Here is a 22,699-nt window from a genome sequence, read left to right as displayed (position 1 = left end):
AAGCTTCTTCGGTGACGCAGCCACGTATTCCTATTACACCAGGGGTTTCACCCGTAGACCGTGGACGCCCCCCCCCCCCCACTCTCAAACGCCAACATCGATACAAGCATCCCCTAGTCCCGCGTGATTGGCGTCGCGCAGTCGAGGTTTGAACCCCGGACACTTCAACGCGGAAAGCTGCTTGAGGCCGTCTCAAAAGGACATCCCTTTTGGAGTTCACGTGCCCTTACTCAGATCTCACACCCATCAGCATGCTTGCCTCTGCCGATCTCACACGTGCGCCAAGGCCTGCACGATCCAGCTTTGCATGCCAGCGTCGCATGCAGACCCTCTAGAGTCAAAATGGAATATCAAGAGACAATGGAACTGATGGCGTTGACACCGACATAATCGACGACTTGGTTGGGAACACCTAGCTTTTCTATAGCCCGCTCGGAACTCCGGCCTCTTGTCAGTTACCACGCTCCGCCGCGCTCAACACAATTCTGCTTGTTGGGCGTGTGTGCGGCGGATCACCCTATCCGCCTAAAGGCTGTTGTCCATCGAAACATCCATGCCACCTACGAACACAACACACGCACAAAATTCAACAGAATTGGCTCCGGCAATTGCCATGCCTACGTTGGTCAATGCAAGAGGACAGCTGGAAATAGCAATTCCCTCCGGCCAATACAGCCCCAGATACCCACGTCTGTAGATGACCGTAGCCTTCTCAGGAGCGAATATGAATAAGATGTACAGTTCTAGGCCCAAAGCGCGATGTGGCGTCTTCGCGTCCTGCTCTCTCGTCCACCACTTCATAAAAAATGAGGCTTCGATCCCACGAAAGCAAGGGAAACGGACAACTTCACGACCGCTTGGAACAAACAGCCGAATCGTTCTCGTTCAGCACCGTATGAATGCACTGCAACTGGCGGGACATGTCTACACGCAAATGCACGTGTATACGCTCATATACTTTCAGCCCTGACTAATAAAAGATTATGTTCCTGGCCCGCGTCCCACGGTGTGTGCACCAGGCCTAGATGTCGCTTCCGCGAGAAACCTGAATGCCTTGACGCCGGCCAGAGGTGTATATACACTTGTATATACCGAATTAATCCTGCCCTCCTTGGCATCACCTCAGACACCCATGTGCATGCATTGCGTCTCCTGCGCCAAGTGTGTCTTGGCTGCCACTCACCTCTCGGGGCAACTCCAGGCGCACCGACGCCCGCATCAGCAGTCCCATTGGCTACGCCTCCTGCAACGCGCGCGGCTTCGTCACCTGCTTGGCCGGCCGCAGCGCCGCCAGTTGCTGGCGAGCCAGTCACACCGCCGCTTCGGCTGAAGTAGTTTTCCAAGTCGTTGTCTAGCCTCTTCTTGATGTTGTCCTCTCCCATGTACTTGTCGAGCTCGGCGTCCAGCGACTCCTTGTTGACCGCCGCGCCTCCTCGGCCGCCACGACCGCCTCGGGCTCCTCGTCCCCCGCGACCGCCGCGGAAGCCGCCGCGTGCGCCTCCGCGACCGCCTCGAAGGCCTCCACGTCGCGAGGCGAAGGAGCCGCGAGCGCCTCGACCGCCTCTCTGAGCTGGCCTTTCGCGGTAGGTCTGGACGCCATTTCGAGGCACGTTTCCGCCCCGGTAAGCGGCCACAGAGGAGCCACGGCCACCTGTGTATCCACGACCACGTCCGTACGAGCTGCGGGAGAAAAACCGCCCCAGAGAGCAAGGAACGTTCACTGTCATCCTCTGTCTTGCCTCAAACCAAGGGGCTCACCCCGTTTTCCTCCAAGAGAGGCACACGAGAGAGTGGGATGACGCGGGCATTCACACTGTGCTGTGTAGAGAGGTAGCGTTTTGCTTCGCTGGAACAACATCTGAGAGAGCCGATCGGAGACAACAACTTTCCGAGTCTTCAGACGGGGAAGCATGAGTCGTCCACGGCATCTAGACCGTAGGTTGCTGACACACTTCAAAGAAACGAACTCGCTTCACGCGCCCGTCCCTAAACGCGACCCAATTCAGCAGTCTATCGTAAAACCAGCATCGCCACTGCAACAGTCTGCTGAGTTCTCGCCCGCACGGAGACACGACCGCCTCTCCCGTTTTCGGCGCCGATCACACGTCAGGACGGAAAAGGTGACTCCTTTACAGCGAGTTACACGCAGCGAAGAGCTCGGTCCCAATTGCCTCCTCTCGGCCGCAGCAGCGCACTGCGATATGGAAGGCGAAGGTGCGGGAAAGCAAAACGGTGAAGAGAAGAAACAGGAAGAGGGAAGGCGACAATAGGGGGACGAGGTGGAAGGGGGAAACGCGCAGATGCATGAAGGCCGACTCTTCGTCGCCTTTCACGGCTCCTTTTGCAATAGTTGAAACGTGTACCTGGCGCCACGGTAGCTTCCATAATTGCCGTATCTCCCTCGACCGATGGCGAGATTACTGGACGCTCCACCCCTTCCTCGTGTCGCGGGGAATCGGGAGTTCGCGTTCTTCATTCCGTAGACTCGGGCTCGCGCCCAACTGCGTACACCGGCTGCAGGAAGAAGAGAACAAAAACTGGGGACCCTGGATCGAGAGACGTCCGCCACGTCTTTGAGAGACAAGTGCGTTGTTCGTTGGTACCCGCCTTGGACGCTTTTCAGATGTAGAACCCCGGAAGGCAAGATCACGGTCTGTGCTTCAACCGAATTTCCACAGTCTTCTTGTTTCGGCCGATGAGCAAGGCACGCCGTGTGCTGGCCTCGCGCCGGAGACACAGCACTCGACAGCAGCGGGGAGAAAGCGACTCGTCGAAATCCGTGGGGCAGCGATGGCGAAACGGCATGGCCGTCTACGTTCGTGCTAAGAAGAGCGCCCGCTCTCGCAGGCGGGGAACTTCTTGGCAGCATTGCCTACAGAAAGGCTTGAAGGAGCCTACCACTCCAGGGCCCTTTTCTCGACGAAAGGTGGGCATGCAAACGCGCTCTGGAAAACTGTGTGATGTCCCTTTCTCGCCGAAAACAAAGGAATGCGTCTTCGAAAAGAACCTTGCCTACCGGTAGCGGGGCTACCAGAGACCAGTTCCTTCCAGCAAGGCGCGTCGTCTGTGTTTGTGGGAACGCTCTGAACTACTGTCTTCTCACATTGGCCCTCTAAAATGTCAGTTACGCTTCTCCTGATCCAACACTTAAATACTCCGTCCTCCCTTTTCGCTGCGGAGATCTGTGGCTGTTATCCATGGCCACAGACCCGCCAGCCCGTATACTTCGCCCGCTACCTCCTGATGACGAACCACGCGCGACGGCGCGCGCTTAAAAATCAAATCTGACTGCATGGGAAAGATTCTCCACCCTACGGGGAACGGGTGCTGAATGTGGAGTGCCGAAGGAAATCAGAGGAATGGAAAAGAAACGCATACATGTTCGCACGTGTTTTGAGGGTTACCTCACGGCAACGGAGCATTCGTATGATCCTGATGCTTCACGGGAGGCATGCGCCGTATGTGCACGTCCGCTGAAACCTCTTGTCTTCATCCTTAAAGCACCCTGAGGACTTTGTAGATTTACACTTTTTCCCGCCATAGACGCCATTTCTGACCATTTCTGACACATGAAACACTTACTCCCGCGACTCGCAGTGTTGCTGTTGTAGCGGCTGGAGCCACCTCGGCTGTACGCTCCCCGAACCATTGTCGTTTCGAGAGAAGCAGTCGACGATGATCCTCAAATCAGAGAAACAGCCTGCCTCGCAATGGAGGAATTCCGCGCGTATTAGCCTGCGGAAAAAGGTTCCTCTTTTTGTGCCCTTTCTGTACATGCGTCCACCCCACTGGGCCGCCCGCCGCGCAGTAGAGCTCGATATCTTGCTGAGAGTCAGTCTCGTTTTAGGATACAGAGAGTCAGCGTCACGTGGAAACGAGATCAATTACTGTGAAAGTGCGTTTCTTACCGACCAGGAGACAACGAAAGTACAGGAAGCGCGAGGCGAGAAAGCCGGGGGAGGCGCACACGGAAGTAGGGGCAAGACACACCGATTTCACACGGAGATTCACCGGAAAACAAACTGAGTTCTTTTTCAACGATACGAACTTTGGGATTCCAAAAACATGCAAAAACTTGCTATCGAAACGACCCAACTCTTGAACCAGAAACAATCAGCACACGGTCGCGCGCGGTGACGGTGGTACGACGCTACGGGAGAAACAGAAAACTGGATCGTTTCGGAAAGCAGGGAGCACCACGACCGGACGGCTCCGCGAAGAGAAAAAATCAAGAGAAACAGGGGGGGGAAAAGAGAGTCCCAAGAACGACACGATAAACCCGGAAGCAAAGAGAATGAGCGCAGAACCGAACGCGGCGAAACGGAAGGTGAGCGCAGAAAAACACGCGGCGGGCACGTGTTTAAGAGGAAAAGCGACGGAGCGGCCGGGGAGGGGTGGGGAGCAAGAACGAGAAGGGTGACGGACGGATGTTCCACAGCCAGCAGCGGACGGGACGAAGAAAGGAAGAACTTGGAGAACCAGTAGCGCGAAAACCCATCTCCCACCTTATTTTTGCAGCGAGTCTATTCCTGCAGGGTTTCCTCCTTTTGGTCATGTGTCACTAAAAGTAGGTTTGAACGAGAAGGCGTACGGCGGCGGGGGAAGTCGCTGGTAAGTCATTTTTCCGCAGTTTTGGCAGTGTCTCGTTCGCGAGATGTGAAAAAGTGGGCACACTGACAGGCCTGGCGAAGAATTTTAGAGTTGTGAAAGAGCCGCTTGTATATAAAAGAACGTTTCTCTTGCTGACCGATTCTTTGTGAGAGCAGACACAATTGAAGCTGCCGAATGGAGGTGGGCGCTGCATTCATCGATCAGGGGAACAAAACCAGCCGACACTCTCGCTCTCCTTGAAGCCAAACTCGCTCAGCCCAACAACACGTTTTTTTAAATCGTTTCTACTGTGTGACGATGCGCCGTAGAAAGGCGATATATCGGAAGGACGGTGTTGGGTCGTGTAGGCAGGAAACGTTTAGGGCAGCTGAAGACAATGGCCGCGTGCTCGCCGGGTGAGGGAAATCCACACACGCCCCCGGCGTACCTCGGGTTTCTTGCTGCAGTCTTCTTGAAAAAAGACATCATTTCTGGCCGAAATGCTTCCGTAACGTATGGTTTCACCTCCTGTTGGCGAGTGTGAACAGATCAGTGACGCAACAACACGGTCCGTCGATACCCGAAAACATACAACCACCCGTCGTACGCTTCCCGGATCTGCCAGACTCACAGGACAACCATTTCTGAGTCGTCCGCATGTCAACATCTGTGGCCTTTGGAAATTTATTGGTGATGGGCATCGCTCCAGTCGTTCCTGGCTTGGCGTGCTTCCCGGTTTCGTGACGCTCTTCAGTGCAGTATCCAGTCTTCAGAGCTTTTAGTCTTGGTAACGGCGAACATAATTGGCGTGGAAGAGCGAGCGTGGTAGCCCTGTTGTTCATGTAGAAACAACCGTGTCGGTCAGGCAGAACGATACATGTACTGTCCCCGCCCGGCCTGCCGCCATTGTCTTATGAAACGAATCCCGGGATGACTTCATAAGCCTCAGAAGCCTGTTTTCCGGCCACCGAAGTAAATCCAGCACAGCCGCATGATACGGGTACCATGTGTTTGTTCGCAGTTTATTGTGTGCGTGTGTCGCTGCTCGTTGCGCTGATCCCCCTTCTCAGTTCTTCTCTGTCTTTCCCCACGAAATGAGAAGAAGGCTGTACCCTGAGATACGAGCACAGTGGATCACGATCACTAATGCTTTCAGAGGAACTGTGCTTCTGTGATTTTGGTGGCAGAGTGTTTCCCTTATTATGCCGGCTCGCCGCCTTGCCATATTGGACCTGCATCTGTCCCTTGCCCCCATAGAAGTAAGGGGTACCGTTCCTCCGAGGAAATCCAAAGAACAGGGCTTGCGACAGCCGGATTGATTCCATTGCTTCGCAAGTCACGCCCAGTCATGATGCTCCATACAACCGCGGCGGATGCTTTCATTGACGCTCGTGGACAACTTCAACACCCTTGGTTCTGGCCACTCGGGAATGAAGCTCTGTCAACAACCGCATCTAATTAGCTAGAGTCCGTCCTTACACAAATGTACACTTGTGTGCTGTCGCTCCGCTTGATCCGGACACCAACGACTGTCTTCCCACGTGAGTTCTACGGTTCCTGCGAACGATTGCAGCATCATTAAACTGCCCATGCTGCGATGGGTTGTCCGGGAACCTGAACCTCAGTCCAGAAAGTTACTGCCTTGTAGCACGCTAGAAAAGGGCTAGAAGGGAAGGACGACGCGAGAAAGGGGGGCGAGTCGCTCATCTACTTTCTTTCTAGACTGCGTTATTGGCACACAGAACGACGCATTAGCACCCGCGTTACACGCTTCACAAAAAGGCAAGGCTGGTTCATTCACCCCCACGTCTGTGCTCTTTCAGCTGGTCTACAACGCCAAGACGACTTCCGGAGCGACTCTGGCACGGCTTAACAACTCAGCTGAACATTTTCACACCTCCCAACGCCATCGCGGTGTCTTCTCGTGGAGGGTAGCATGCAACACGAACGAGCCGTATCAGAAGACAGAGCAAAGCAGCCAGGCTTTCGCCAAGCGGTTAATTCGAGATTCCCTCCACAGGCTTCTCACCGTATCCCTTTCTTTTCTAAACAGAATACGCTTCAACTTGGATCTGTTTTCTGCACTGTCGACTCTTTCTTTAGGAGACACATCATATGTGTGCATACGCGGCAGCGAGACGCACGGAATGCGCGAAGCCAACGAGACCAGGTTTCCTTGTGTCGGAGAAAAGGAGCCTCCCATTTTCTGTTTCGTTGATATAATAAGTTGTGATCTCTTTTCAACTTTTGCGGCGAGCATTTCTTCCAGAAGCTCCATCAACTGTCGTCCCCTGAAACCGCTTTCGTTCGTTGCGCGACTTCTCAGTAGGACAACATCCCCATTTCAGTCGCTTCTAAGTCTCTTCTGTTTGCGCTTTTCGGCCTTCCTGGATGCTAAAATCCCGGCAGTATTACTTCCAAATCGCCTTACTGAAAGCTGGCAGGAAATCCCGTCTTTCTGCCTTTTCATGTCTCTGTATGCGCACTCGATGAACTCCAGGAAGACGTGCATCCTAACGTTACGGCTTGTCAAAACGATTTGTCGGTATTTGTCCGTTGTTTAATCACAATTTATTAAACTCTTTCCTGTTTCAACAACCAGTTAACGTGCGCGAGGCGTTCTTGCGTTGTTGTTGGACTGGCACGTCGTGTGTCAGTTCTTTCCGGAAGGGCGCCTGCACCAAAGAGAAATACTTAACGACGAAACTCTGGGGCCTGGATACAGCGCTACGCCCTCGACCACGTCCTCTTTCCATTTTGTCTGTAGGTATATTCGAACTGCCGCTCCGTTTCTCGGCTTTCTGTCCCCGTCCACAGTTTCGCAGGTCTACTTCGTCGGGGAAACGCTTCAGCTGCGTGCACTCGCGTGTCTTGTAGAGCCCCCCTGTTTAGAAATCTCGCTCTTTTGGTTTGAGGTTAATCACAGCTTTTGCCCTCGTGGAAAGACTCGTAAATAATTCGAGCAGGAGCGGGCCAGGTTTAGTGGGAAGTCGTGGAAATGCCGGGGAAGAGAACCGTTTAAGGCCTTTCTCAAAACCACTAACGAACCCGTAGGCATCAATAGACGTGACTGCCCCCGGTTGTCCCTAAAGCCTCAGCCCCTCCTTCTCATCGTCTGTCAGACTCTTCCTGTCTCCGCATATTTACACATCTCGGTGTAAATAAATGTATGCAAACCCATTCGTATAAACGCGTAGGTAGTGGTGACTAAGTGTGTTGCCATGGACGCGATTTCGGTTTCAAAACGGCAGGATGGGCCCTCCGCCGCAGGTTCTGCCTCTGGGAGAACTGGCGGTCTGAGACAGCATGCTCCTTCGAGGCCTGCACTTTTGAGCGAATCTGAGCAACCGGACGGCACTCAATTCGCCGATTCATCCCTGACAAACGACGGAGTCTGCGGGAATCTAGATTATTTCCGTGAAGCGGAGACCTTTTTCGGGGACCTCGCACGACTCACACAAGTGTCTGTCTCGTTGTGCGAAGCGGTCGATTCTCTTCGACGTCTGGAGCCCGCTGCCAGTGAGGTGTACGTACACCCGGCAACCGTGCATCGCGTCGAAGAGGCCGTTGAGTTGGTCGCGAGTTGTGTACGGGTTTTGGACCGCTACCAAAATCAGCCGACCTTGCTGGATCGTCACCTTCCACAAATCGTCGATCCAATAGGCCGCGTTGTTGAGAAATATCTGAATCTCATTTCGCCTGTATCACCAGACACGTCGGCGTCTAGCGCCCCTACAGTTCATTCCCCCAGGGAGTCGCTTTCTCTTTCGTTTTCGTCTCCCACACGCTCGGCCCCCGCCAGTCTGGGCTGTCCTACTGCTCGGGTCGGGCACCAGGAAGCGCTTCAAAGATCCACGAACGGCGAGCACGAAGAGGAGCAAGTGAGGCGACTGGCCGCGTCGCTGTCGCTGCGGCTTCTTCTCCATCTCGTGTACGCCCTCTGCAAAGTCAGGGGGTACAAGTCCATCCAACTCTTGCTTCCACAGAGATCTGACCTTCTCGAGTCGGTAGTCGACCTTTGCGAGTTTCTCTTCGAGGCTGAGCTCTTGTCTTCTGCGTCCTCTTCATGGTTCTCGGCGGCAGCTGAGACAGAAAACCCCGTCTCTCCACGGTGTGTCGGAAGCGGGACTCACGGGGAGCACGCGCTGCGTGCGGAGCTTTGTGACAGAGACAAGGACGAGCGAGAGAGGACCAACGCTGGCAATTTCTCTCTCGAGACGGCACGGACAGAGAGTGAGGGAACAGGCACCAGGCGAGACCAGTGCCGCACTGCCCTACGCGAACTGGCTGCTCTGGCGAGGCAACTCCCACTATGGAGTACACATTACTCTCTCCTCGTGTGGCTCTCGCTCCTCGTTCTCGCGCCGTTTGGACTAGACAGTCTCGACAGCTCTCTTCAAGCAGCCAAGGAACGGAAACACGTCGCTGGCGTCGACGGAGAAGAGAAGTCTCAGCCGAAAACACTGGGCTTAAGAATCGTCCTCCTCACAGAGGCGTATCTTCGAACAACGAACACGAAAGCCAGCGACGCAGCTGCCTTTGCGCTCGCGCGCTTCTTTAGCCGTCCTGACGTTGCTGTCAAGGCTCCGGAACTCCTTCCGCATTTCCTCAACTTCTGTCAGCACTCTCTCTTTTCAGAAAGACAACAGGCAACGTCTGGTGAGGCCTGTGCGTCGTCTCTTTCCGCCTCCCCGGGAGCTTGCCTCTCTTGTCCACGCAATAGAGCCACAGAGCGAGGGGGAGAAGGAGATTCTCAGCTGGCGCAAGTCCCCAGTTGCGTCTCTGCGGGCCCTAACAAAGAAGCTGCGCCCGTGCCTCTCTTCCAGCGAGCAAACGGTGAGCTCACTGCGTACTTGGTGTCCGACCAAAAAGAGTTCGAGTATTTCCGCGAAGACGGGCGCGATTTCGTGGTCTGGCTCTGGCGAGTTACCTCTTTGCCCCACAAGGAAGACACGCGAATACGTCACTCCGTTCCTGGCAATCAAAAGAGCTTTCCTTGACTGCATTTATGAACCGTGATTCGTTCACGTCTTTTCTACGCGGTCCAGGCACGTTGTGTGTTGTCATCTTGCGCCTCGCGTCTGTGCAAGATCGGGTGGAGCTCTTCGTCTCCGGGCCACGCTGGCTCTCATCACTGTGCTTGCTCTGGCCCAAGGACACGCGACCTCTCTCATACCGCACGTGGAAAAAACACAAACATGCAAACGCGTCCCGTCTGCATTCGCAGCCTACCCCTTGGACAAGCACACGACATGTTACAAACAGGACTTGGAAACGTGTGCAGCGTGGAGGGGCTCGGCAGGTGTCTACGGTGTTCTGCAGTCCCGTCCGCTTGCGTGTCATCTGAGCGTCTGCTGCGGGCTGCGTGGCGACGCGGCGGTTCTGACGCCCCGTGGACCCGCGTTTTTGCGCGCCGTTTTCTCTGCGTCTGAAAAAGGAACTGCCTTTCTGCATGTCTCTCTCAGCGCTTCGTGCACTGAACGAGATCCTGAAGATCATTGACCGGCGCGCTGTCCTCCCACAAGTCCCGCGATTGCGTACCCTTCTCGGCCTTGCTTCCTCTGCGTCCGAAGGCCAGCTGGAGCACGGGGCGTGGAGCGAAGGAGACGCGCGACAACTCTGGAGTTCGCTGGCCTCGCTTTCTGCCCTCTTTCGAAAACTGAGATGCAGTTGCGCTGCGCGGCTCTGCATGCTTCTCCTCCCTCCTGTCGACACCCGGTCGCTGCTGTGGAGGTACACCCCGCACGCGCGCTGTCTCACGACGCTCCTGCAGCAGAAGCAGCCGCAGGCGAAAACCGCAGACGAGACAGAGGCCACTCGCGAGACGACGGGCGACGAGTGTGGCGAGCTCGAGAAATGTGAAGGATCCGCCGCTCTGGACCCGCGGCTAGACGGCGGAGACGAACAGGACGAGGACGTTCCAGAAGAAGTGGAAGAAGTCATTGATCTCCTCCTCGAGAGACTCTCCGATCGAGACAGCGCTGTCAGGTGGACTGCCTCAAAGTCCATCGCCAGAGTCGTCATGCAACTCCCAAAGGAATTCGCGGACCAGGTAAGAAACGACGCGCTGCGACGTCTCTCTTGATACAACAACATCAATGATTGCGGCGAATTCTCCGTTTATACGTGTAGATCTAGGCAGATGTCCACCCTCCATACTTTGTGTGTATGCATATATGCATATATATACATACATATGCGTAGGTAGATATGTGTTCTGCATGCATCTGCGTCGAGGTTACTGAAGGAGTGGGAGGGTGCCTTATATTCGGAGGCGGCTCCTTCAGCGTCGCAACTGCCGACCCCCCCTAGAGATTAAGAATGGCGACAGGCTTCCGGGGTTCTGGCCTAGGTCGACGGCGGTGGACTCTGCGGCCTGGTGTTTGTACCATTTCGCAGGATGCATAAAAAAGGAAGACGCAGGCTTTTCTCTGCGGCTTTCCATCCTCGCCATCCCGTAGCAATGACAGTTTACATTTATGCGCATGCATCGACGTGTGTACGTATCACGATAACTGTGCCGTGTGTGTTCGTCTGTCTACGCGTTCAGAAAAGGCGCATAACCAATCCTGTCTCAGAGATGATCACTCCCGGTACAATGGTACCGGTCCTACTAGCATCTGAGCAGTCGTTTGCTCTCGCTTTGTTCTGCTCGCTGGCTCCTAGAAGGGTACGCGTGACCTTTGTGTAGGCCTGCATGTGGTGGTGAGCACACACGGGTTTCCTCTCTCGCTGCGCGGCGCTGCTGCCTTCAGGTGGTTGTGACCGTCCTCGACTCACTCACATCCGTCCCGCTCTCTGCGTCTCTTGCCTCCAAGCGTCTGTGGCACGGGAGTTGCCTGGCTCTGGCTGAGCTTCTCCGAAGAGGTCTCGTTTTCCTTTCGCGGCTGGCTGCCTGCTGTTCGTGTCTGCGACTAGCGCTAGCCGTGGAAGCCTCCGCCAGCTGTGGCACAGGAGACACCACTGGGGCGGCTGCTGGGACAGCGCTCCGAGACGCAGCTTGCTACGCCGCCTGGAGTCTCGCGCGGTCTTATTACCGGACGGAAGCGTTGAAAACCGAAGTCCAGTCTCTCTCTCGGTCTCTCCTCCTCGCGGCTCTCTTCGATCGAGAGGTGAACTGCAGGTGCGTCTCTCGCTCTCTGCGGCTCGTTGTTTATTTGACCTCTCCAAACGCGCGCGTTTGACTCCATTTCTTCATATGCATGCGTGGAGACGCGTGGGCCAGCGAGCGTTTCCCGCTCCTAGCGCTCTCGTAGTGCACCTCTGTGTACATACACCGACCCCTTTCCTTGCCCGCATCTAGGGTTGACTTTCCCTCTCGGGAGTCTCTGGCTTCTTTTTCGCATGTTTTCGCCTGCCTTTGCGTTGCTTCAACTGGCTCTAGACGCGCAGCGGCTGCAGCGTTTCAAGAACTCGAAGGCCGCCAAGGAGGCATTGCATGCGGCCTCACAATCATCACGATTGCCGACTTCTTTGCTCTCGCAACGCGCCGCTCCTCGTATCTGCGTGCGGCTCCTCAAGTAGCGAGTCTCAGTCAAGATTACGCACTGCTTCTCCTCCGAGCGCTGTCGACTCTCCTTCTCTCGCCTCACGCGGATGAAGAACTCCGCGTTCTGGGCGCCGCCTCTTTGAAGAGAATCGCCGTTCAGTATCCCAAACTTGCGGCAGAGGTTCGACAGAAATGGGAAAAAGCGGACGACCGAGCGGGGGATTCCACGAACCACGGTCGCCTTGGAAAGTCCGCCTCGGCGAGTCCACAAGCATAGTAACGCACAACGCACGGCAAGGGGCATTAAGTCGACTGCCGCATGCTTCCATAGACTATCTGTACCTGCATGCCTGTCCACTGTAACAGAATGGCAAGAAGCTCTGTTTTCTGGCGTTTTCGTCTGCTCAATTATTTGCTGGATCTTCCGTTCTCTCTTCTGGGGCGAGGACGAAATCGCGGTCTCAGGCGCTGTCATCACCTGCGCGCAGGAGTCCCGTACGCCTGGCTTCCCTCCATGCTTTCTGCGACGTTCATACTTGAGCTGACGCTGCCCCCCTCACCTCTCGCGCCTCATCTTCCTCCGGAACTCCTCACCGTGTGCACCCAAACTCCGCGACGCCCTATGAATGCAGGCCTATCGACCTATTTGTGTTCATATATACTGATATATGTAGACATATCCATCTGTATCTCTCTCTATGTGTATTTGTGTACCTCGGTCGGGTTGCGGATACAACTCTGGGGGCGCACTGCAATCGTGCATATACGCGTGTGTTTGTACATGTAGGTGCACGGAGCATGTCGTTACTTTGAATCTTTGAACTGGTTTCTGCCGGCGTTCTCTTTTTCCAGGAAGTTCTTGCCACCGTGCTGACCAAGGCTGCGGCGCCCGATGAAGACTTCGGGACGCGTCACGGGGCCCTCCTCGGTCTGACTGCGTTGACCGAGGCGCTGTGTGGCAAAAAAAAGTGCCGAGGCGCCGATCGCCGTCCACACGGCGGAGTGCATGCGCCGGCTGGGGAGGAATCTGAACAATGGGAAGGCGTTCCGGAGAAGACGCAGACGGAAATCCGGCAAGTCGTCCTGAAGGTGGAGAAGCAAAGACAGTACCGAGGAAAAGGAGGGGACCTCATTCGCGTGGCCGTCTGCAAACTCATTCACGGCCTCGGTGAGCTAAAAGACTTCAAGTCTTCTCTTCTCGCCGTTAGTATGATCTCAAAGTAGATCGCGTTAGTTCTTGGGAAAACGACTTCCGAACCCCCAATATAGATCGGTACAAAGAAGCTACCATATCCTCCGTACAAAGCCAGCATTAAGAACATAAAGATCACAGCTAGACCATGTATTGTTACTATCACATTATAATTAGATATTGTCTCTGTACAAATGATCCGCGATCCAGAACTTTTTTTGCGTGGACGTTGGTCCGACTCTTCACATGTCGTGTCTCTAAAACTTTGTAAAATATAATTATCTTTGAATATGAGGATCGAGACGGCAACCGTGTCCCGATGTGCACGCCCAGCGAAAGAGAGACAGAAACCAACCATTCGGCTGCTGCACCAACTCACGCCTTTGTAAATCACTACTCACTTCCTCAGTGTGTGTTTGTGTTTGTGCATCGAGATTCCCTTTCACATATATATATATATATATATATATATATATGTATATATATATATGTATATATATATGTATATATATATATATATATGTATATGCATGTTTTTGGAGACTGCATGTACCGATGTGGCGGTGCATGGGTAAATGTCTCTGTGCATGTGCCTGTGTGTTTCTGGTGTGTGTGTGTGCCGGTGAGTCGCGTTATTGCTTGCTGCTTGTTCCCGTTTCCTTCGTGCGCCGCCCAGCGTCTTCTCCGTCCATCACCTTCAAACTGGCAACGGCTCGGCGGTACCTCGCCACGCTGTTGGAGGGTCTGCGTCATTTCAGCGAGTCTGTGCAGCTGGCGGCAGCGGAAGCGCTTCGCGCGCTCCTGCTGCTTCGCATGCCTGTGGAAGAAGTTTGCGAGTTCATGGTTCCGACTTTGGTCGCGCATTTGAACAATCCGGACGAACACGTGGCGGCCCGCAGAGGCTACGTGCTCGCCTTCGCGACGCTCCCCCCTGCCGTTTACCGCAGGTGTCTCCTTGCCGGGCGAGCCGTGGCGTCGACTTCGGCAACCGCCGAGCGTGCATCGGAGCCGGATGAGGCCACGAGCGGCTCGGCGGGACCGGGCGGTTCCTCAGAAGGCGGGCGCGGCTCAGACGAGAACGCCCCAGATGTCTTCGCCCTCCTCTGCAGAGAGGCGACGTCTCGGGCTCCCTGCGGCCAGGCCGCACTGGGCGATGCACAGACGCGACGGAATGCGCTGATTGCGCTCGGATCTGCGCTCGCAGTTCTCCTGCCTTCCTCGGAGACCGGCACGAGCAGCAGCGCTCAACCGGAGCCTGCGAGGGCGGAGAAAGACCCGGCGACGCGAGGACGCACCGCCGTGGTGTCTTCGATGGAACCGGCAGGGAGTGGAGCAGAGCCAGCAAGCGACACACAGCTAGCAAGCGAGGCGGAGACTCCACGCGGTTCGCCTGGTTCCTTTTCGTGGAGGGCCGTTGTCGAGACACTTGAGGCGTGCTGCGCGGACTTCCAGGCCGACCAACGCGGCGACGTCGGGTCGTGGGTTCGCGAGGTCGCAGCCGAAATTGCATGCTTTCTTCTGGAAAATGCGGGCCAAAGCGCCGGGGACCCTGAAAACGGGATTCCGCGTTCGGAGCCGAACTCGTCAACGCCGCATGCCGACCGATTTGTGCCGGATGCGGAGACTGCGGAGACGCTTGCCGGGACTGAGCATGAGAGCAGCAGAGCGGAGAGCGGACGAAGGGAAGGATGTCGAGCCCTGCGTAGAGAGGAGTCGCTGAGGTTGTTGACGTTGCTCACGCGAATGGCCATGGAGAATCTGGACAGGACGCGGAGCAGAGCCACGTTCCTGCTCTACCACATGACTGCGCCGCTGTTTCGCCGAACCGAAAAGCGAGCGATGGGCCGCGCGGAGCTCGCAGTCTCTCCCTTTCGAGTAAGCGCAGAGGGGACACTTTCGGGATAAGCGAGATGCCGATAATCCGGCATTCGAGCAAAGAGTCATGTCCGACGCGTATCTTCCGCAGAGCTGGAGAAAGGTCGCCTCAGCCGGGCCTCGCTGAGCCCTTCCCTTCCGTGTAGGTACACCGTGAGAGGCGCGTGGTTGTGCGCGGAGAAGAATTCGAAAGAGTCTTTTTGCGGTGCAACAGTGAGCGTGGAAAGGTACATGTTCCGGATCTTGAACTTTCACGCGTTCTCGCACGTTACCAGCACGCGTACCACTCGCTTTTTCGTTCGCGTTTTTCCGTCGACAAACACAGCAACGTGAGGGGTGAAATGCAGGTCAGGTCTACACACGAAACCAATCCCAGAAGAGTGTAGAATTTAGTTTTGCTTTTGTTGCCGACCGAATAAAACATGGTGTGCGTCAAGGAACGGGATCCACAGGAACCGTTCCGCCGATCACGAGAGGCAGTGTGCCCTAAGTGCAACTCAGTGGCGCGACGCGCCGTCCCGATGTTTTGCCAGGGCTGGTAGCACTCTTCGTGTTGGCGACTGTGCACGAGATAGCAGTGTCGGGGAGTTATGCCCTGCAGCTGGGACGAAAATAAAGCTTTTTTCTGTCGGGTTCTCTCTCGCGCCACGCGTGTGCGTGTCCCCTTGGTCATACCGATGGAGCATTGCCTGTAGATTGAGTGGATTTGGGGGCGCGTCTTCCACGACTACTCCTACGAGTTGGGTCCCGCCGACGTCTTGCCTATTGACGTTCTCGGCAGCCCTGGAAGCTGCGACGCCGCGCCGGCGCCCTGTCTCCTCGCCCTCGCCCCCAAGCCCGCGCAGTCTCCTCCCTACGTGTCGCTCCTGCAGCAGTGTCTGCTGCCTGTCGCGCTGCGCCAGAAACGTGAGTTCGAAGAAACGAGGCCGGAGCTTCCTTTTCAGCGTTTGAATCTGTCGGATCTCGCCACGCTCGGAACCGCGCCCACAGAGCGCCCTGCTTCCGGGATCGACGCTTCGTTTCACGGCGCGGGCTCTCCTCCAGGGACGGGTGAGGAAACGGGGCAAGCCGATGAGGCGTTTCCGACCACCAGCGAAAGCTTCGACTTCCTCTTGGAGCTTTCCGTGATGGACGGCGGCTGCGCGACTCTGCACAAGACGCGAAAAGCCGGGGTTCTACTGCGTTTGCCTCTCTTCACGAAGCCTGAGGTCACCTTTCCCCGGCTTCTTCCTCTTCTTCTGCTCCCGCCCTACCGACGGCGAACAGCCGAGGGCGTGTGTCTGGGCCTCGGCGCTGCCATGGGCAGCACGGCGGATAAGACGGCTGAGGCCTTCCTCTCTTTCCTCGTCGAGCTAAGGCGGCTCGGTGCCTCCTCCAAACAGCACGTGACCGCAAGTCCAGAGAAGGCGCCTGCGACGGGACAGATCGAGGCGACTTCCGACCGATCCAGGCTATACCAGCAGTTCGTGACGCAGACCCAGGAGGCCGGAAAGGACGCACAACACGCAAGGACCGCTCCGAATGCCACGGTAACCCGCGCCCTTGTCGACGTTCTGGCCCAGTGCGCCGCGGAACTGAAAACGGGAGGCAGCGAATATCTCGACAAACTCACCCTCGCGGCGCTCCGCACCATTTCTACCGTTCTCAGCAATGAGACTGTCACGCCAGATGACGGTGAGCTCCGTGACTTCCTGTGCATGCAAAAACATGTAAACATTATATAAATAAACTTTGTTGACTGTAAATGTGCGTATACGCGCTTTTGCGCCGTCCCTCTTCCTCTGTGGGAGCACATAAAACGGCGTAGACAGGCATGCGTATGCCACCGCGATGCGCTGAGCAGTGTCTCCTCCCTCGAATCCTTGCTGTTGTGTGAGCACCGAGAGCGACCCGCGAGATGATGGAGCGCGTTTGCAGGACTCTGTCCCCAGGACGCATGCCAGCGGCGTCTTTAAGTCGAGGCCACCATTCTGGGCGTGCATCTCTCTTCTCTGTTGCTGCTTGTGTATACCCCCGAGGCTCTGTCTCGGTCCCGGCAACTTGCATGTGAAAACTTCGGCGCACGGTTGTTTGGAGGCCAGCGGAATCTGCTGGAGGCTCGACGAACGGACGGAATGTCAGAGGGAAGAAGAAAGCGTCCATCTTTTGGGGCTCGCTTCTTTTTCTTTTCCTTCTTCGCATGGTCTCGCAGCAGTCAGATGTTTCGAGTGTTTAACCTACAAACCAGCGGCTGAGAGATCCGCTTGTTCTTTGAGCGTTTCTTGAGATTGCTGGTTTTGCGATTTGCATTTTTTGCGCATTCCCTCCGTCTCTTTGCGTATGTGTGGTGGCAGTATCGAGAGTTTTAAAGATCTTGACGAAAGGGCCGCTCGCGAAAGGCGCCTGGCTGCGGTCTTTTCAACTCGTAAAGAGTCGCTGCGAGGCTTTCGTCGCTCTCGCTGGGGCGACGACGACTCAGAACACGAGCGCCGCCGAAGGGGAAGAAGCGCCGAACGTTCTCAAAGAGAAAAGGGACGCGTTGTGCCATGCCCTGACATTTCTGCTCCACCGGTAAGAGCCAGAGTCCACAGTCTGGATCACGCATATATATATATATATATATTTATGCAGGCATAGGCGTTGATGTGCGATACTGGCCGTAGAGATGTATGTACACATATAAGCATGCATATGTGCCTGCATGTGTGTGTGTGTCGGTCTGTTGCGAGGAAAAAGGTCCAGCCGTCTTGGGGTTTGGTCGGTGCTGTCGGCTCTTGCTTAGACTCAACTCATCTTGCACGTCGGGGAGCGTTTTGATTTCGAGGTCGCTTCCTGCAAACAGGGGGCGTTTTCTGTTCCTGGTTTTTGCGTGTTTTGAGATTTCGCGGGTCACCACTGGAGCGCACGGAAGAAAATCGCCACGCGGAGAGGGGCAGGAACAAGCAGGTGAAGCGTCTGTGTAAGGAGCGTGCTTTTTTGCCTCTCTTGCAGGTTTCCGAAGATTCGGTTGCTGGCAGCTGAGTCTCTCTATAGTTCTCTTCTTCTCTCTCTGTCCCCAGAACCGGACTGTCCCGGCGGAGTTGAGGCTTCTACCTTTGTGCGCGAATCGTCTTCATCCTCAGGCTCCGAGTCTCAAGACACTGCGAGGCCCAGTTCGGAGCAGTTACTCGTTCTCTCAGAGACACAACTCGACGAGGCGACAGAGCTCCTCACTGTCACACCATGGCTGGAGGTGAATGTGACCGAAGTAGACACTCGTGCATGCAGTCCGAGCAATCTCAGTTCTGGACAGGCCGAAAGCAGCAGCGTCGAAGAGAAAGGAACGGATACAGGAACTTCTGACCCCACCCCGACGGGAGCGGAGCGCGAAAACGACGACTGTCCCGTCGAGAGGCTAGTGGTCCTCTTTAGCGTTCAGAAGCAGTGGAATACTCTCTTTCCAAACCGACCGATACCCTCCAGGAAAAAACGAGAGCTCTCCCTGCTCAGGTGTGACTGAGGACTACGCGAACCCCCTGGCAATGTGGGATGGGCAGGGTCAGTTATTTTTTGAACACAGAAGATCGTCGAATATAACGACAAACATGCAACGTGACGTGTGCACATCTTCGCACATGAACCCAATTCCCTATTTCACTCCAGGGAGTCCCCCCGACTTTGTAGTCCGCAGTACAGGCCGATGCAATGACGAGCATCCGTCTTGTTGCGAGTCACGAAGGCTGAGAGCGCTATGTCGTTCAGTCCCCCTTGCGACTTCGAGGCCGCCTAAACGCGAGGCTATAGAGCTCTGCATGCGGAGTGCTGCAACAGGAGAAATGTCCTTGGGGATCGAAAAACGAATGTCTAGTGTCTTTGCCGGACGAGGAAAGGCCCAAGGCGCAGCAGGGAAAAGCAAAGGCCTACGCCTCAAGCGCTTCGTCAGCTGCCTAGCATTTCGTTTTTTTCGAACAAGACAGAAGCCCGAACCGACGCTGGCCGTTTCTAAATAAACAGCACATGCACGTGTTCAAAATAGTTTCGGCATAAGTATGCATGGCAAGTAACTTCTAGTGCTACGGAACGGTTCCCGCCCGAGGCATGACTATCAAATCTTGCAGAGAATGTGTCTGTAAATATGGGAACGCAACGGATTCCAGCTGTCCCTCCGACTGGTTTGTTGAGACGTTGGCGGCGTATCTCCTACGCGTGATTCTCGAGAGAAGCGAATGTGTCGAGATGCTGGAGCTGCCACAGCCACACCAAAGAAACCCAGATGTGTAACGGTGAGACCCCCTGCACGTTCCACATGAACGATCTCAAGGTATCCACCACTCTGTCGTCAGTCAGCCTTCTTTAGTTGAATCAAACGGGTGCCCGCACTGCCTCGATCTTCGTATAGGCGAGAAAAAGACCTTCATGTGGCACTCTTGATGCAAAACATCAAATCTCCGTCCATTCACCTGATACGACTCCGCCTCACCGATGTTTCAAAATACCGTGGGAGACACACACATTGAAAGCACACGATTCAAATTGAGTGCAACGTCTCTTTCTTTCCCCGGTCTAGTGGCATTTTCGTTTCTAAGCGATATACACACACTCATCTCTGTATCGACATCCGGCAATTCATATTTAGATAGCGACATGAATATTTGTATACGAAAGGAAACATATATCGACACACATCACTGGAGATACATACACCTGGATATACCACGTGCTTTTGCACATAAATATATATATATATATATATATATATATATTCTGTCAGGAAATAACCAAAACGTTTCGGAGAACCCACACACTCGGGGACGTCTTTTTCAACCTGCAAGCTGGTCGTGTTTTAGATAGTGAAGCTGCCTCCGCGAGGGATGCTCCAAATGCGGCTTTAGAAAGGGAGCGAGCGGGAGTTCGATCTTTTGTAGTGATATCCCCTGACTAGTCCTGCAGTTTGCATTTTGACAGATTCTTAAAATTCTTCTGCCGCCACCAAAGGCAAGATTCTTCGTCGCGGCTGGGTTGACTGCAGCGCCGAGACCTTCTCCACGAGGCGCTTCGGTGCGCTCTTTTGTTCGTTCTTCTGGAGGACTTGCTCCGCCTCTCTGGCGTGTTCTTTGTCTTCCTTTTTCTCCGATTTCGTTTCCGTGTGTGTCACACCAGTCGCCTTTTCTGTCTCCGAGCTGTGAGGCTGAGCCGACATGTTTCCCGTGTTCCTACTCTCACGGTTCTCGTCCTTTTTCCTGTCACTCGCTGGTTGGCTATTCAGCGCACTGTCTTTGTTCTCGCTTGCCTGGTCTTTTCTCGCCTTTTTGAGAGGGAACTTGATAAGCAGTCGGTCATCTTCGACCTTCGCTGCCTTTGCATCCGCACTCTCGTAGTCGCATACGGGATCAATGACGAATCGTTCATACGAATACACATTGGCTGTCGCACCCCCCGTGCCTCTCAAGTTTTGCCTGGGGTTCTTCTTTTCCATTCTGACGTGCGTTCCCTTTTCCGGATCACCGGCGGCCTCGGTCGGTGCTGCGTTGCCTCCCTCTGCACTATTTTCCCCAGTTTCGTCACTTTCGTCAGTTTTGCCGAGACCAGCTGTATGTTCAGAACCTGGTTCCTCTGTAACGTCATCTGCTTTCGTGTTGTCGCTAGGTCCCGAAAAGGTGTTGGAATACTCAACAAAAACAGCGTCGCCCTCAACGCCTACGGTGATCGAGGCTGTTTCCGGCAGCGAATGAAGGTCGACTTCGAAGAGACAGTTCTCCTCTGTTATGTGCGACACAATCTCCGGGCCAACCAGGCTTTCTGGCGAAGCTTGGATCAGACTCGACAGGATATTGAAGACACCAAAACTTTCTCTATTCCCCGAGTTCCCCGCTCCATTTCCTCCCGCTGCGTCGATGCCTCCAGATTCGAAGCTGGCGGAGAATGAGTCAGGAAAAGGAGACATCAAACTGCCGAGAAGAGTCTGCACACCTGGAAGAATGTAGGCCGAAGTGAGGAAGGGAAGAAACGCTTCATCTCCCGGAAACGCGTTTTCGCCTCCCCCCTCGTGGCCGGCGGAAGCAAACGGGTGAGACGTGGAATCCCCAAATGCGGTTGCAAAAGAAGAGAAAGAGCCACCAAACGTCGAAACCATGCCACTTGCCGGTGAAGTCGGTGCTAAACCATAGGATCCGACGGTCTGAACTTCAGTTGAAGGAGACACAGGGTACCTGTCGGTGTCCATTTCTTCGTCCCAGTCATCTACAGAGAAGAGATTGGAGAAGAGAGAACCGAAGGACGAGAGCATATCTCCAAAGAGGAAATCGCCGGCTGCTGCCCCATTGAGAGAATTAAGAGGGAGGTTGACGGTGAAAGAAACCTGCACGAAATAACAGAACCGAACCACGATCGGTTTTGAAAACGTATGACTAGCACCCGTGCACCCGACTTAACGCACTCGAGATTCCCCGAGGAAGTTCGCTTCATACACAACTAGGTAGATGGAGTAAGAAAACCACGAAAAGGATGGCCTGACGGAGATGAAGACTCAGCAGCTTGTCAAGCCTGTAAATTCGTGTCAGTGAACTGTCTGTATGTGTACAGATAATCCATACAGAATATATCCACAGGCGGCATCATCTTCGGGGGGGGGGGGGGGGGAGGGTGGATGACACAAAGATGTATGGACAAATACTGTGACACGAGGTTAGGTTACCAAATAGCTTCGTCGGTAGCCGGATAGATACGCTTGGAAAGAAAAACATTTACAGGAGGATGCTAAAATTAGCACATACATGTTATCTCACCATTTCTTGTTTGGGCTGCAGGTCGGTGTCTTCAAATGTCTTTACGTTTCCATTCGTGCCCCGTCCCTCATCACTTGGAGTCGATGTGCTCTTCTTTCCACCATCAGTCGCTTCCGAAGTCATCTGCCCTCTCGCTTCAGTCACCTTTTCCTCTGGTTGAGTTTTTGCGGTCAGAGTGTCCGAGGTGAAACTCTGTTCTGTGTCCTGTGCAGTCGCAACTGCCGCCAGCAGGACGACGGCGACCGCCGTCATCAAAACTGTCTTTCTTGAGCACGAAAAGATCGCCATTTCTTCTTTATATGAACGAGAGATAGGAGCTACAAAGTACTATGGCCACGTGTGTTTGGCTCTGTCAGTTCGCTTGTTGGAAGCGACGGAACCGCTGAATACTTATCCGATCAAGAACACGCGTAACGTATAACAACACGCTACACTACCGCGCAGTGTGTTACTGAATTTTTGATGGCTGTGCCCAAGAAAAACTTAGAAAACAAATGCGCCTCTCTGTGTTACGTGGAAAAGGAGGAAATCAAAAACAACCGCGATTTGCTTATTGGACACTCGAACTAGAACACACTGCGTCGATGACTGTTCAGAACACGAAAACCTGAACCTCTTGCTGAACGTATTTGGGGCAAAGGAATTTATTGAATAACAAAGCACATGTATAAAGTCGGCGGGAAACAAGAAACGGTTCCGTCTTTTGAATGCGAAAAAATGGCCAGTCGATCGAAGGACCTGAGCGTACGAGCGTGTGTGCCCCGCCACGTTGCTCCAGTAATCAGTCGATCGTCCCCCCCCCCCCCCAAA

General features: G+C 54.6%; 3 protein-coding genes across 3 annotated transcripts; 1 reads left to right on the top strand and 2 right to left on the bottom strand.

The window, feature by feature from the left end:
* Positions 1 to 525: 525 nt before the first annotated feature.
* NCLIV_006470 (conserved hypothetical protein) lies at positions 526 to 3,649 on the bottom strand (the record flags this gene model as incomplete). The annotated part of the gene is made up of 4 exons (XM_003880157.1): positions 526 to 560; positions 1,184 to 1,680; positions 2,364 to 2,514; positions 3,583 to 3,649. The coding sequence occupies 4 exons, from the start codon at positions 3,647 to 3,649 to the stop codon at positions 526 to 528; spliced, it is 750 nt and encodes a 249-aa protein (XP_003880206.1).
* Positions 3,650 to 7,811: 4,162 nt separating this feature from the next.
* On the top strand, positions 7,812 to 18,624 carry NCLIV_006460 (putative beta-tubulin cofactor d; the record flags this gene model as incomplete). Its single annotated transcript, XM_003880156.1, has 9 exons — positions 7,812 to 9,426; positions 10,056 to 10,642; positions 11,346 to 11,713; positions 11,975 to 12,260; positions 12,932 to 13,247; positions 13,948 to 15,146; positions 15,842 to 16,820; positions 17,480 to 17,696; positions 18,117 to 18,624. 9 exons carry the CDS (start codon positions 7,812 to 7,814, stop codon positions 18,622 to 18,624), a joined length of 6,075 nt encoding a protein of 2,024 aa, XP_003880205.1.
* A 1,449-nt stretch (positions 18,625 to 20,073) lies between these two features.
* On the bottom strand, positions 20,074 to 22,141 carry NCLIV_006450 (conserved hypothetical protein; the record flags this gene model as incomplete). Its single annotated transcript, XM_003880155.1, has 2 exons — positions 20,074 to 21,462; positions 21,890 to 22,141. The coding sequence occupies 2 exons, from the start codon at positions 22,139 to 22,141 to the stop codon at positions 20,074 to 20,076; spliced, it is 1,641 nt and encodes a 546-aa protein (XP_003880204.1).
* Between the last annotated feature and the right edge of the window lie 558 nt (positions 22,142 to 22,699).

Source organism: Neospora caninum, chromosome II (assembly GCF_000208865.1).
Source record: "Neospora caninum Liverpool complete genome, chromosome II".
NCBI lineage: Eukaryota > Apicomplexa > Conoidasida > Eucoccidiorida > Sarcocystidae > Neospora > Neospora caninum.
The sequence above is the reverse complement of the archived record's forward strand: the minus strand, read 5'-3'. Positions and strand labels throughout refer to the sequence as shown.